General features: G+C 42.9%; 1 protein-coding gene across 1 annotated transcript in view; it reads right to left on the bottom strand.

Moving 5' to 3' along the window:
- Positions 1 to 422: 422 nt before the first annotated feature.
- Positions 423 to 14,257, bottom strand: part of GPATCH2 (G-patch domain containing 2) — a gene marked incomplete at its 5' end in the record, with an annotated part of 142,346 nt that continues 128,511 nt past the window's right edge. Inside the window, 1 exon segment of the mRNA XM_056568351.1 lies at positions 423 to 3,269. Within this exon segment, the coding sequence (XP_056424326.1) occupies positions 3,100 to 3,269 (170 nt within the window).

A 14,257-nucleotide genomic window follows, 5' to 3' on the forward strand; every position in this document is an offset into this window, starting at 1 on the left:
TTCTATTAAAAAATCTTAATCCTTCCTGTACTTATTAGCTGATGAATACTACAGAGGAAATTATTTTCTTTTTGGAATGCACTCTGATGACATCACGAGCACAGTTCTCTCTGCTGACGTTATTATAATAATAATAATAATTTATTTATTGTTGTCCTTAGTGGGATATGAACCCAAGTCCCCAGCACTGCAAGGCAGCAGTGCTAACCACTGAGCCACCATGCTGCCCGTAGCATACATCTGCTATGCATGGTTGCTAAAATGGACAGAGATGTCGGCAGAGAGCACTGTGTTCGTGATGTCATCAGTGTTCCAAAAAGAAAGTAATTTCCTCTGTAGCATTCAGTAGCTAATAAGTACTGGAAGGATTAAGATTTTTTTATAGAAGTAATTTACAAATATGTTTAACTTTCTGCCACCAGTTGATTTAAAAGAAAAAAGGTTTTCACCGGAGTACCCCTTTAATATAGGGATTAGGAAATTATGTTTTGATATACCTTGGGCTGGCTTTGCTAGACATTTTTGTTGCTCTACCCCGCAGCTTTCATTTAAAGCGGGGAAGGTAGAAATATGTACATTAAAAGCATTTATAATGTCATGGTAAAAAACATCATATGGCCATTTTTAACATTGCAACCAATTCGATAAAAACATTTAGTGACCCGGCTATTCTTACACTGTTATGGGGGGCTGGACCAAAGTCATCCGAATACTGAAAGTCCTTTCTGTTTAACAGAATTTAAAAACATTTTAAGATTAAAAAGATAAAAATTCAACGAAACATATGGAGAAAAGAAGATTACTATATACAAAGGGCAGAGGACCAGGGTTTGATTTTCGCAACACTGAGGGCGCAGATACTTTACAAAGTGTTTTCACTCAGTGTGAAGGAAATGTAAATAATATGTAAAAAGGTATTTTGGTCTGCAATGGAAAAAAATGACAGAAGTAGCAGTAGATTCAGTATCTCTGTTAGTCGTGTGTAAAAGGCTTCTTCATAACAAGAAAATAGACTTAAAGGGGTACTCCACTACTTATTCTCTATCTGAAGCGGTGTGTCAGCATGTTTTTCATGCACTTTTTATGGGAGTGACGGAGATACCCGAGTACAGCGCTTGTGTATCTCTGGTGCTCCCATAGAGAAGACATGGAGCACGTGCCAGCACACAGATCCATACACAAGGAGAGATGGGGCCCGACCTGCAATCTTCAGAATGGGGGCCCACCTCTCCCTGTGCATGAAGCGGCAGGTCGGTATATTCCCTATGAGAGCAGATTGAGGATACATTTTACAGTAGTAGATTATCCTTTTAAAGGAACGCTCTAGAAATAAAATGAAACTCTATATAACGCTATAGGTCTTGTCTTTTTGCGGATGCAGGTATCTGGATTTCCGCCATGTGAGCAGTGTAGCAGGATCCCATTGAAATCAATGGGACTCTGCTGTAGCTGAATTTCCAAGGTTATATCCATACGGCGGAATTTCTTAGCGTAATTCTGCAGTGTGGATATAGCCTTATTAAAGAGTTTAAAGAGGTGGAGCATAACACATATGCATGTGACATATTCCTCTTCACTACGCTCTTTATTAAGCACAAAACATGGCATGGCATTTTTTTCAGGGTTTTCCTAAGTGATCTCCAATCTGTGGCATTCCAGCTGTTGTGAAACACCAACACCCAGCATATCTGTCCGAACTTACATGTTGTTTCCCAACAGCTGGAGATGCACAGGTTGGAGACCATTGCTCGGAAGTTTAGTTCCACTTTCCCACCATTAGGCAATTGCCTTTACAGTAATTTCCTAAAATACTATTACGTTAAAAAAACTTAAAATTTCGGAAATGGCAAATTCACAAATAAGAGCTTTAAATTCGTCCACCTAGGGCTGGGCAGTGTGGGGCCCCTGAGCAGCAAAAGTGGGTTCTCCATCTAACTTTGTAAGTTTTCGGCAATCATAGAACAGGCTCACTCCGATGGCTTGGATAATTGGCTGCTTCCTACTTCGTCAACACTGAGTGACACAGCTCTCCCTACACACTAGTCACACAAGGCAGCTGGTCAGGAAGCAGCCATCAGGACCCGCCCCGAGGACTACTTACCCGGGTCCTGGCACCATTTTTAAACTATGATTTCTCCGAGACATTGGAGTGTCTCAGAGTAAATCGTAGTGCCCTGGACTAGCATAAAACTGGTGACAAGTTCCATTTAATGGTAGAGTCACACACTGCGTATTTTACGCTGCAGACGTGCCACCGCCAGTCACAGAGTAATAGCAGAGCTCATTGCTGCAGCTGGGATGCTATGTGTGTCTGCTCAACACACATAGCTACCCAACCGCAGCAATGAGCTCTGCTATTACTCCGAATGCCGGCTGCACATCCACAGCATGAAATACGCTGCGGATGTGCTGTGTGTGAACCCTTAAAAGGGATTCTACAGCTTTGTGTACTTTCTCTTTTAACGTCGACAAAATCTGTCCAGTCCCATTCAAGCCTTTTTTTTGGGCTATAATCGCCAGTATACATCTGGATACTGGCATACAGGGTATACTGCAGGAAGTGCCCGATGCAGCAGAATCCTATTGAAAACAATGGGAGGCTGCTGCACCAGAATTTCCCTGCTCGGAAAATCCGTAAGGTGAATGAGCTCTAATAGTCAAGAAAACAGAAATATTAAACTAGACAAATTAAATGGAGACTAAATCAATACTTTCTGTCTGAAGGTGGAGAACTGCTTTAGAAGAGTGCAATAAGAAACATTGACGTTACTGATCCCAACACTAGATTTATCAGTTTTGGCTACTTGTATATTTGCTGTCTAAAAATGTCTGCCCGTTGCTCCAATCTATAATATATACATTATTTTAAACTTTTAGGAGGTCACAAGAAAAGGCAGGATACATATGTTGCCATTCATAATGCACAGGGTGGTTGTCATTGATTGTGGAATGAGAGCCCGACTGTTCTTGATGTTCTTCCCGTTGCAGAAAAAAAATACATTTTCTTATAAAGAATATTTACTGAAGACATTATAAAATACACATGATTCCTTTCTAAACCCAAGGCCTTAGGAGACGTCTCAGAAGGATGTGATTACATCAGCTAAATCCGAGTCCGAGTCCTTTCGGTCTCTGGAGGGCTCTTATAGGCTCAGAAATGCCCTTTCCATCTGGCCCAAGTCCTGTGCCGGGCGTCCATCCCATGCTCTGGAGCATTCGGTTTCCTATGTTAGTATCTGGGATAGGCTGTGAACTTTCACCTATAAAACCTAAAAAGAAAAAAAAAGTGATTGTTAAATAAAAATCATTAAAAAAGAGTGAATATCGATTTAAGCAATAAACACACATAATACAGAATATCCACATATCAATGGTAATGAAACTATTGTTCCCAACAATGCGGTATTGGGTACACTCAAGGGCTACAGCGTTTTTTTGGGCAAATTTTTTGATGACCTATCCTAGGACAGGTCAGTGACAGACTGGTGGGGTGCCAATCATCTGTTTGGTAGAGTCGCGGTGCCCGCATACACAGAGAACAGGACTAGAAGCAGGCAACTCTATACATTGTGTTTGGTGGTCATGCTAGGTGGTTGTAGCTCAGCTCCCATGGAAGCCAACTTCGCTAACCCCAGTGATCTTCTGTTATTGTTGAGGTAAATAGCACCGGCAAAACATTGCTTCCTATTGCAATTCCTATGGCAAGATATTTTAGAATTACATGGTCACTCCATTGGCTGGGTCTGGCCGATAGATAAGCAGGGAATTTGCTGGAGCTAAAACTATCGATTGACTATTTGTGGGCAGCCACATGAATGGCTACTATAGTCAACTCCTTTAATTGATAGGATAGGAGTCCAGCACTGATATGTACAATCAGGAAAACCTTTTTATATAATTATATATGGACACAGAAACAGGTATAAAAACTGACGCGTTTCAGGTAATGTGCACACCCTTGATCATACCTTAGATATGACTAAGGGTGTGCACAACACGTGAAACGTGTCACATTTTTGTACCTGTTTGTGTCCATATATCATGGCATAAAAAGGTTTTTCTGACTTTATATATCTGTGATGGACTCCTATCTTACCAATTACTGTTGGATATTGTCCTGCCAAGGGGAGCTGAAGTTTGATGCTTTACGTTAACTCCTTTAATAGGTCCAAGTCCTCTCAGGTCAATAAATCTGTCCAAAATGGGCTCATATGGAGGACTACATTCAGTTTGCGGTTCTAACAAATGGGCACTGTCAGATTAAAAAATGTTTTTACGTTGTGCCAAAATGTGCAATATAAAAGGAAAACTGTCAGCTTTCTCCCCCCACACTAACCAGCGGCACTGGCTGGTAGTGCAGGGGACGCTGATCAGTTTGATCCTTACCGTGCCCGGATCTGCAGTGCCGTTCGGCCGCAATCTTCTATTTTCTGTATATGCAAATGAGGTGCTAACTGGCACCGGCCAGGTTAACTGGCACTCTGACATCAGTACCGCTGGCCGCAGCGCTGCTCAGCTCATCAATATTCCTCCCCTCCCTCCGCCTCTCCCTCTTCTCCCTGCTCTGTAATGACAAGAGAGGGGAGGGATATTGATGAACTGGGCGGCACTGACATCAGAGTGCCAGTTAGCCCGGCCGCTGCCAGTTAGCAACTCATTTGCATATACCGAAAATAGAAGATTACGGCCCAACGGCGTGGCGGATCTAGGCACGGTAAGGATCAAACTGATCAGCGCCCCCCGCACTACCAGCCGGTACCGCTGGTTAGTGTGTGTGTGTGTGTGTGTGTGGGGGGGGGGGGGGGGTCTTGAGAAAGCAGACAGTTTTCCTTTAACAACATTTCTAATATACTTCATAACTAAATTTTATTTCCTTTTTATTAAAAACACAGGTTATAAAAAAAAATGTCCACTAGGGGTCCCCATAGCATCCAGAACATAACTCTGTCTAATTGCAGCATTATCTTTGACAAAGTTTAGGAAGTGAGTGTGGGACTAGCACTCCTCTGTGCTCACTCCTGTCCTTTCAGACTGCAGCAGAGAGGTTACAGAGCAGGGTGCAGTGATTGGATGAAGAGACACAGCACAGCACAGCAGACTTTGGGAGGAAGAGGAGATATACAGAGTGATGACATGCCCCTTCCAAAGCACAGGTTGAAAAACCTAGTGAGCCACAAAAAGAAGGTATTTGTGAGATAAAAATAATATGTCCATGATCAGGATTACCGTAGGTACTATACAACATTTAAGCGTATTATAACAGCAAACCCTTCCTCTTGGATGCAAATTGAGTCCACATGACAGATGCACTTGATCCTACACAGATGCTGCACTCTCCTAGATTCACGTGTCTCCCTCGAACCTCTTCTCACTCGCTTTGTATATGACTTATTTAGTAAGTCGCCAGGTAGAAAAGCAAATAAAACACTGCGATTGTAAAACTGAACGGACGGGGGGTTCTAAGTCCTTTTTAAAGTCTCTATGAATTGTCTCGAACCGCCCAGTGTGTCAGGGACTTTGCATTGCGCCGTAGCCTTGCGGGGAAATAAAAGCTTAGTTAAAAAATGATAAATGTCTTGTAGCCCCCTGTTTAAGATGGTGTTTATGACAGCATTAAAGGCTAGTTTACATGAAAATGAGCGATCATTCATTTCTGCTCAACAGCTGTCAAGACAGGTAGACTCTATTTAAGCAGCGCTCCGGCATTCCGCGCCATACCCTCGACTTTACCGGGATTGCTATGAATTAATTCGATTCCATCTGTAATCTAAAATCAGATCAGAGGTCTAACGCTGCTAGAGGGTAAACATCTGTTTCATCATTTTTATAAGACAACAGCTTGCAAAATATGCTGATTTCAAATGTTGCTCAATGCTCAAGGAACGCTCGCTTTGTCTATTTGTACCATTTATACAAAATGAGGGGCGGAAAGAGTTGCCACCGATATTAGCCCGGGTCAACATTGAACGAGATATGGTGGGGGGCGAGAAAGAAGAGGGGGTGAGCGGCCCTTGGCTCTGATTCTCACAACCAGATTTGGGACATTTTATTTGTTCATATAGAATGCGGGGCCAACATAAAACGGTAGAACTATTGGCACAGATATCGTACTATATGGTTTGTATTGAATATCCCATCTGCGTTATGAAATAAGGAGCATTATTTATTAGGGGCTGTAATACGAAGGTATCATAGCTATACAGTGATCCCTCAACTTACAATGGCCTCAACATACAATAGTTTCATAGTTTCAACATACAATGGACTTTTCTGGACCATTGTAACCAGACTCAACATACAATGTACAGACAGTCCAGATCTGTGAAACGTGTCACAACTGGAGGAACTGACCAATCAGAATGGGCATTTTACTGGTAAATCACCTCTATTAATGAAGTACATGCACTGATTGGCTGTCTGGTAGCGCCCCCTACAGTACAGGGAGGAACCACAAGTTCTGTACTACTCCTTAACCGTGCCAGGGTTAGCTGCTCCTTTTGGACACCAAGTAAGGGCGGCTCCATTTGGGACACTGTGTATTGTATAGGACCCTGAAGAAGCTCCTGTCCTCTAAATAAACCATTGTTTCCCAACAAGGGTGCCTCCAGCTGTTGCAAAACTACAACTCCCAGCATGCCCGGACAGCCAGCGGCTGTCCGGGCATGCTGGGAGTTGTAATTTTGCAACAGCTGGAGGCACCCTGGTTGGGAAACACTGACATAGACAGTGATTTACAGCTCCCAGCAGATCTTTATTACTTTTATGTGTAAGGATTTGCTTTATCTGTATTCGATATCTACTTATTTTTCTTTAATCCTGACCTTTTCCTATTTTTGGATGATATCTTGGGGCTTCAGAACCAATTACCAGGTTTCCATAGAGTTCTGGTCTCAACATACAATGGTTTCAACATACAAAGGCCGTCCTGGAACCGATTAATATTGTAACTTGAGGGACCGCTGTATACTTCATAGAGCAGTGTTTCCCAACCACTGCAGTGTTTTCCAGCATGTTGGGAGTTGTCGTTTTACAACAGCTGGAGAGCACTGGTTCGGAAACACTGACTTAGATGGTAATTTGGTACTTAAATGGGCACTGTCACCAACTTTATTTTTTGATATGTTGTAGTACTTATGTACTACAACATATCTCTAATATACTTTTACTTTAATTTTTTTAATTAAAAAGGTTTAATTTACATTTAAAAACCGGCCACTGAAAAAGGACTGATTTTGGAGTGGCAATCAGTCCTTTTCCATTTAGGCTGCACTCGCTCCCTGCCTGTCAATCAGACAGGCGGGAGCGAGCGCATTGGCTCCCCGGCCACTGGCTGGGAGGCCACTCCTCCCGCACATCACCGCTGCCTCGTTGCCGCCGCTGTCCCTGCACGCCCGCTGCCGGACTCTGCAGTAACTGCAAGTGTAATGAGGGAACGGGGTATGCGTGGCGGGGGGGGGGGGGTAAGGAGTGAACGGGCTAGTGCTGTAGCGTGAGGGGGGGGGGAACGGGCTAGCAAAAAAAAAAAAAAATAGGATTGTGGGAGCTACCCTTTAAAGATAATCTGTAGGCTGCCTTTGCTACTAAGGGCTGTTGGATAGTGGATTTAGAGGGCTCTGTACATCAATGAAAGAGAAGCTGGGAGCGGTGGGCGAGTGAGAAAACATGCCAGGCTGTGACACTTGAGCAGCTTGGCTCTGCTGCACATCCGCAGCGTATTTCACATGGCGGATGGTCAAACGGCAGTCACAAGAGTGAGTTCCCTGCTGCGGCCGGGTAGCTTTGTGTGCCCGATTGTAGCAGCCGATTTCTCATTGTGCATCTGCTACGAGCAGGCACTGTGTCTACAGCGGAAAATTCACTTAACAGAGTATCCTGCGCAAAATTAATGCACAGAATTTGAAGCTGCAGATCTGAAGCTGTGTTCAATCATTTAGTTTACACTGAAATCTGCAGCTTCAAATCCTGCTCATCAAATATGGGCAGGATACGGTACGTGTAAATGCACCCTAAAGGGGGCATTCTCATCACCAGTCCAACCCTGGGACTCTCAACAATTATAGGAATGGGGTCTGAAGTCCACCTCCCAATTGAATGGAGCTGGTACATTCCAGTCTATGGGTTGGATGAAGATGGCAGAGTACAGCACTCTCTGCCTGGTCCATAGAGTTGATTGAAGTGGCAGCTTATATGTCCAAACACTACTCTGTTCGAATCGGACCGCCATTTTCGTGATTTGTGGGGGGTCCCAATGGACAGACCTCCATCAATCAGACAATCACATATTCTGCAGAATTCCAATATTTAATAATGAAGCAATAAACCCTTCAATAGTCAGTAGGGTTCCACAGGGGATTATCAGCTTTTGGATCTAAGGAGTGAAGTGTGAATGTGTATGTGGACCTCCCAATTCTCCTGGAAGAATCAGACAGTCAGAATGTCAGTGCTTGATCCCACCAACCGTAGTGTCTGTCAGCAGCTTACTCGTTTCTCCATTAAAGACACAAGTATTATAAGTTGGGTCAAGATGAGGGGTAGCTGTCGGCCAAATGCAAGTAGCTATTGAGGGTGTATAAGGCAAGGGGGTCTCCATCCCTTCTTGGCAGTGCTTGTCCAGGCCTTGTTGGATATTTTCACAACACAAGGAGGACCAGTACGGTATGAGGAAATATTAGGTTGACTGTAGGACTAGAGAATCTTCCGGAAGGTAGCCCAGAAAAAAAAAATCTGAACACAAAGTCTGTTACAGTAGCCTCCTATTGTATTCTCTGTTAAGTTTTCTGTAAAAAGTTATATTATATTGCAGTTCTGTACTGGATTATTAGATTTTTCGGTTCATCAAATGCCAGATTAAAGGAAATTCCCTTCGAATCCTGTCAACAATGTGGAAAATTAAACTTTTTCACATAAAATGCCTGTGTCCAGGACACACTTCGATCTAGGGGTGTTGGCCCTGAACAAATTTGTCAGTAATGTCAATAACCATTAATACAAGTGGAGAACACGACTGGGTCTGACAATGCCAAATGCCTTTAAAAAATAACAGATGGAGCTAAGATTTCTAATCCGGGGTTTGGCACCTAAAATGAGAGCAGACATGTGGGAGATTACGACAATCATTTAGGCTGCAAGAGATAGAGGAACTGTAGGCAGAGGGCACTAATGTGACATTGGCACAGATCTTTTGTGTGTTGGACAAGATAAGTGTAGCTCCCTCCTATGGTGAGCCATTCGGTGTTACAGCATTGTGTAGAAGGATTCTGAGGCCAGGGGTGGAGAAGTTAATGCATGTCGAGGGTGGACAATAAGAACGGTCATAGATATTGGTGTTAGCGGCCAATGTCTATGTGCTCTGGAACCTTGGATTTGACCAGCTGTCTACAAGCAGTCTACATATTATTAGCTTGATACAGCGTAGACGGTTATGTCTTTTTACTCTGTCAGAGGCGTAACAAGTAACAATGGGGCCCCTAGTTCAGGATCCTACTTTCTTGACCAGAGTTTGACCAGAGAGGTTACAGAAAGCGTCTCTGTCTTTGGAGGAACACTGCAATACTTAATTTCCCCTGTGGAGGCGCTGCAGGGAAATGTAAGTTACTGCCATTTTTTTACACTGATTAGAGACACTTTGTAATCATTTTCTTGCAGTGTGACACATCCAACAAGTAAAATCTATGCACAGTAAAAAGCCCTTTAATTGTAGGGTCACACAGTGCATATACAGCATATTTCATGCATATGCACTTTGAGCAGACACACGGGGCTTCACCCCACAGCCCTGTGTGTGCAGTAAGGTTTGGAGCTGGGCCCAGCACACTGACAAGATGGTGACACATGGGGCCGCTTTTAAAGGGGTACTCCAGTGGAAAACAATTTTTTTCATATCAACTGGCTCCAGAAAGTTAAACAGATTTGTAAATTACTTCTATTAAAAATCTTAATCCTTCCAGTACTTATCAGCTGCTGTATGCACCAGAGGAAGTTGAGTTGTTCTTTTCTGGCTGACCACAGTGCTCTCTGCTGACACCTCTGTCTGTGTCAGGAACTGTCCAGAGTAGGAGCAAAGCCCCATAGCAAACCTCTGTAGCTCCGGACAATTCCTGACATGGACTGAAGTGTCAGCAGGGAGCACTGTGGTCAGACTGGAAAAAAAACTAGTCAACTTCCTGTGGACCATACAGCAGCTGATAAGTACTGGAAGGATAAACATTTTTTAAATGAAGTAATTTACAAACCTGTATAACTTTCTGCCACTAGTTAATTAGAATTTTTTTTTCGACTGGAGTACCCCTTTAGACCTTACTGGACACACAGGGCTGCAGCAGGGAAGCTCTGTGTGTCTGCTCATAGCGCATCCACAGCATATTTCCCACAGAGTGAAATACACTCCACTGCCCTAAAGGATAAAAATCCAGAAATACAATCATTGATTTCCTGAATAAAAAGCCTCTATTGAGAGATCACTTAGCAGTGCCAGTGGGAAAATACATTGGGCATAAGTGAATCAACTCCTCTCCACTACTACTGGAACAAATACCGAAACCCCTTGAGATCTGTCAGTAGAAATGCTTGACAATTCCAGCTCCAATACCTTACTGTAATCTTAATTAAAAAACGTTTGCTATGTCAGAGACCGATCACAAGAACGAGCTGGAAAAACTCAGCTACCAGAGTGTTCTCTCCCGGTTCTGTGTCATGTTAACTGGACAGACTTAAAGTGCAAGTCTATGGAGCCATCTAGGTCTCAGAGACAGAGTAGGGAAAAGAACAGGGAGAAGAGCGCGAGGCAGCACACAACACGCGAACCTCAACCAAAAGTTTTTATTAATTAACAGAACAGAACATAGTCTCCTGATGACTACATGTAGTCCCATTCCTGAAAGTATACTGTTTCTGTGTGGTATTTAAAGCGGTACTACCGTGGACATTTTTTATTTTTTTTTAATCAACTGGTGCCAGAAAGTTAAACAGATTTGTAAATTACGTAAATAAAGAGAAGATAAAGGGAGGCACATAACAAACCCACGTGTAATAATCAAAGGGTGGAAGTCCATATGTGAACAAACAAAACTTAAAGTCCACGTATCAGAAGTAATGAACAATGCAGTCCATCCAATATAATAGAATTGTAGTCCAGTAGTGGTGCCAGGATCAAAGAAATAGGGAAGCAAATCTATATTAAGCAAGAAACTAGATCCAGCATGTTACGGGAGGCTCAGAGGCGACTACACCTGTACGAAACCAACCGGTTAGTCGCCTTGAGCCTCCCGTAACATCCACCTGTCCACCTGCTTCCTCGCTGTGCCTCCATTTGCTCGGTCATCTCGGCGGCGAGTTGCTGGATCTAGTTTCTTGCTTATTGTAGATTTGTAAATTACTTCTATTAAAAAATCTTAATCCTTTCAGTACATTTTAGGGGCTGTATACTAGAGATGAGCGAACTTACAGTAAATTTGATTTGTCACAAACTTCTCGGCTCGGCAGGTGATGACTTTTCCTGCATAAATTAGTTCAGCTTTCAGGTGCTCCGGTGGGCTGGAAAAGGTGGGCTGGAAAAGGTGGATACAGTCCTAGGAAAGAGTCTCCTAGGACTGTATCCACCTTTTCCAGCCCACGGGAGCACCTGAAAGCTGAACTCATTTATGCAGGATAAGTCATCAACTGCCGAGCCGAGAAGTTTGTGACGAATCAAATTTACTGTAAGTTTGCTCATCTCTACTGTATACTACAGTGGAAATGTTTTTCTTTTTGGATTTCTCTTATGCCACGACCACAGTGGTCTCTCTGCTGACCTCTGCTGTCCATTTTAGGAACTGTCCAGAGCAGCATATGTTTGCTATGAAGATTTTCTCCTGCTCTGGACAGTTCCGAAAATGAACAGCAGAGGTCAGCAGAGAGCACTGTGGTCGTGACATAATAGAAATCCAAAAAGTAAAGCATTTTCTCTGTAGTATATAGCCCCTAAAAAGTACTGGAAGGATTACGATTTTTTAATAGAAGTAATTCACAAATCTGTTTAACTTTCTGGCACCAGTTGATTAAAAAAAAAAAAAGTTTTAAAAGAGCAGCAGACCAAAAAAAAAATTCAGACACAAAAGAAAAAAAAAAAAGTATATGTTCAGGTAAAGGAGTTCTCACTAGTAGATTACGTTTGATCCACTTGCAATATGCATCAACATACTTTTCTGTGGATATGCCAAGGTATACCAGTGAGGAACTTGGCAAAACTTGATGTGAATGGGCTCCAGCAGAAGTGAGGGAAACCAGTTCACCACCACTGTCCCAGGCAACATTAACAGTAATGTCTGTCATCTTAGTGTTCACAAACATGTGCACTCTGTAGTTGCAAGACTACAACCATAACTGTCAAAACAACAACTGCCAAATTTTGCCAAGTGATGTACTTGGCAAAAACCTGATGTAAATGGAGATGGTCTCCAACAGAAGTGGGGGACACCTATTCTCTACCTGTAATGTCAGTATTCTGTGTTTTTCTGTGTTGGTGTGTTATCACACCTGCTTTTCATGCTTGACCAGTTTTTGCATGTTGTGTGCTTTGTTCAAGATAGTGTTAATGTTTCCAGCCAATAGGCTCCCAGGTGGGGTTATTTAGACCCCAGATCTGCTGGTATTCGTGGCTGATGTTTCATATAGCACTTATGTCTGTGTGTTACATGTATCCTGAGTTCAGCCACGGCTTCTTATCCTTATTTGTGTGTCCAGATTTTAGCCTTGTTATGTTTGTCCTTTGCTCTGGATTTTAGGGTCATGCTTTGAAAATATTTTATGTACCTTGGTGTTCAGATTGTATTCTGTTAGCTGTCCTGTTTGGTTCTTGTTTGTGATTCCTGTTCAGTTCTTGGAGTCTGTTCAGATTAATCTTGTTCACTGTCCAGTGTTTGGCTTTAGTATTCCTGTTTAGAATCTTGATCAGTATTCCTTAATGTTAGGGAGATTGGCTTTTGATGTTTTTCTTGTATATGACTAGTGTGAATTTTGTTTCAGTAATCCTGAGCGGTATGGTGTCTGACATCAGTTAACCCATTCATCCCCTGCATATCCTGGTCCTTTTTAGCAGTTTTACATCGATAAACTTCAGTTTATCCTGTCTTTGGTTTCTGAACGGATTGTCAGTATGCTATATCTTGTCTTGATACTTCTGTTTGTTGCTATTTAGTATTCCTGCAGTGTATTTAGTTCTTAGTCCTGTTTGTTGGTTATTGTGTTAACCCCTTGTGTTCTTGTACAGTTTGTTCGTTATTTTGACTCTGATGCCCCAGCACATTAGTGCAAGTTGGCTCCATGCTGTGAATCCCGCTTAGGGTGTCTTTGCAAGTAGGCAGGGAAAGCGGCTTTAGGGAAAGTTAGGGCGCACTTCTTCCTTGCCCTACGTGACAGTGACATGATCTTGACACCGCCACTGCCCATTTACAGCAACTTCTATTCTCTTAGCGTTCACAAACCTGGGACTCCATCTCTTGGAAAACTACAACTGTCAAAACTACAACTACGACTGTCAAGTTTTGCCACGGGGCAAAATAACGACTACAACTGTCAAGTTATGCCAAGTCATGTACTTGACAAAACTTGATGTGAATGGGCTTCGGCAGAAGGGACAAAAGTGGGGAAAACCAATTCTTCACCACTGCCCCGAGCACCATTTGCAGTAGCTTCTATCCACTAAGTGTTCACCAACCGTGACTCTCCAGCTCTTGCAAAACTACAACTGTCATCATGCCCTGACAGCCTTCGGCTGTCAGGGCATGATGGCAGTTGTGGTTTTGCAACATAGGGTCACAGGTTAGGAAACACTGCTCTAAATGGATTGACTAAAATTCCTATTGCACCGCACATAAGCACACATTGTGACCACCACTGGTTGTTGTGTTTCCACAGGGCAGAACCTTCAATTTGTCAGTGGAGAATCTATTTTCCTTACTCCTTTCTATACCTATTATCCCTCACTCCTATGGACCAACTTCACTACTGGCTTCAAACTGGAAAACATTAGCCTCATGTCCTCCAGGAGAGATGGGCACTGTTCTGGTGAAGCCCAAAGGGGTGCTCATAATACTAAAACAATAAGTCCAAAAGCTACAATACATACAGAATATAATCACAGGCCGCAACTGTATCAGACATATGAAAAGCCACATAGTTTGCTCGCTTCCAGCATTGCAAGGCGCTCTGAGGATGGTGATTTGTTTGCGTAATTGGCTCAAGAGATGAAAATCTTGTATCAGTCTCTCTTAGCCGCTAA

The sequence above is a fragment of the Hyla sarda genome, chromosome 3, assembly GCF_029499605.1.
Source record: "Hyla sarda isolate aHylSar1 chromosome 3, aHylSar1.hap1, whole genome shotgun sequence".
Classification (NCBI taxonomy): Eukaryota; Metazoa; Chordata; class Amphibia; order Anura; family Hylidae; genus Hyla; species Hyla sarda.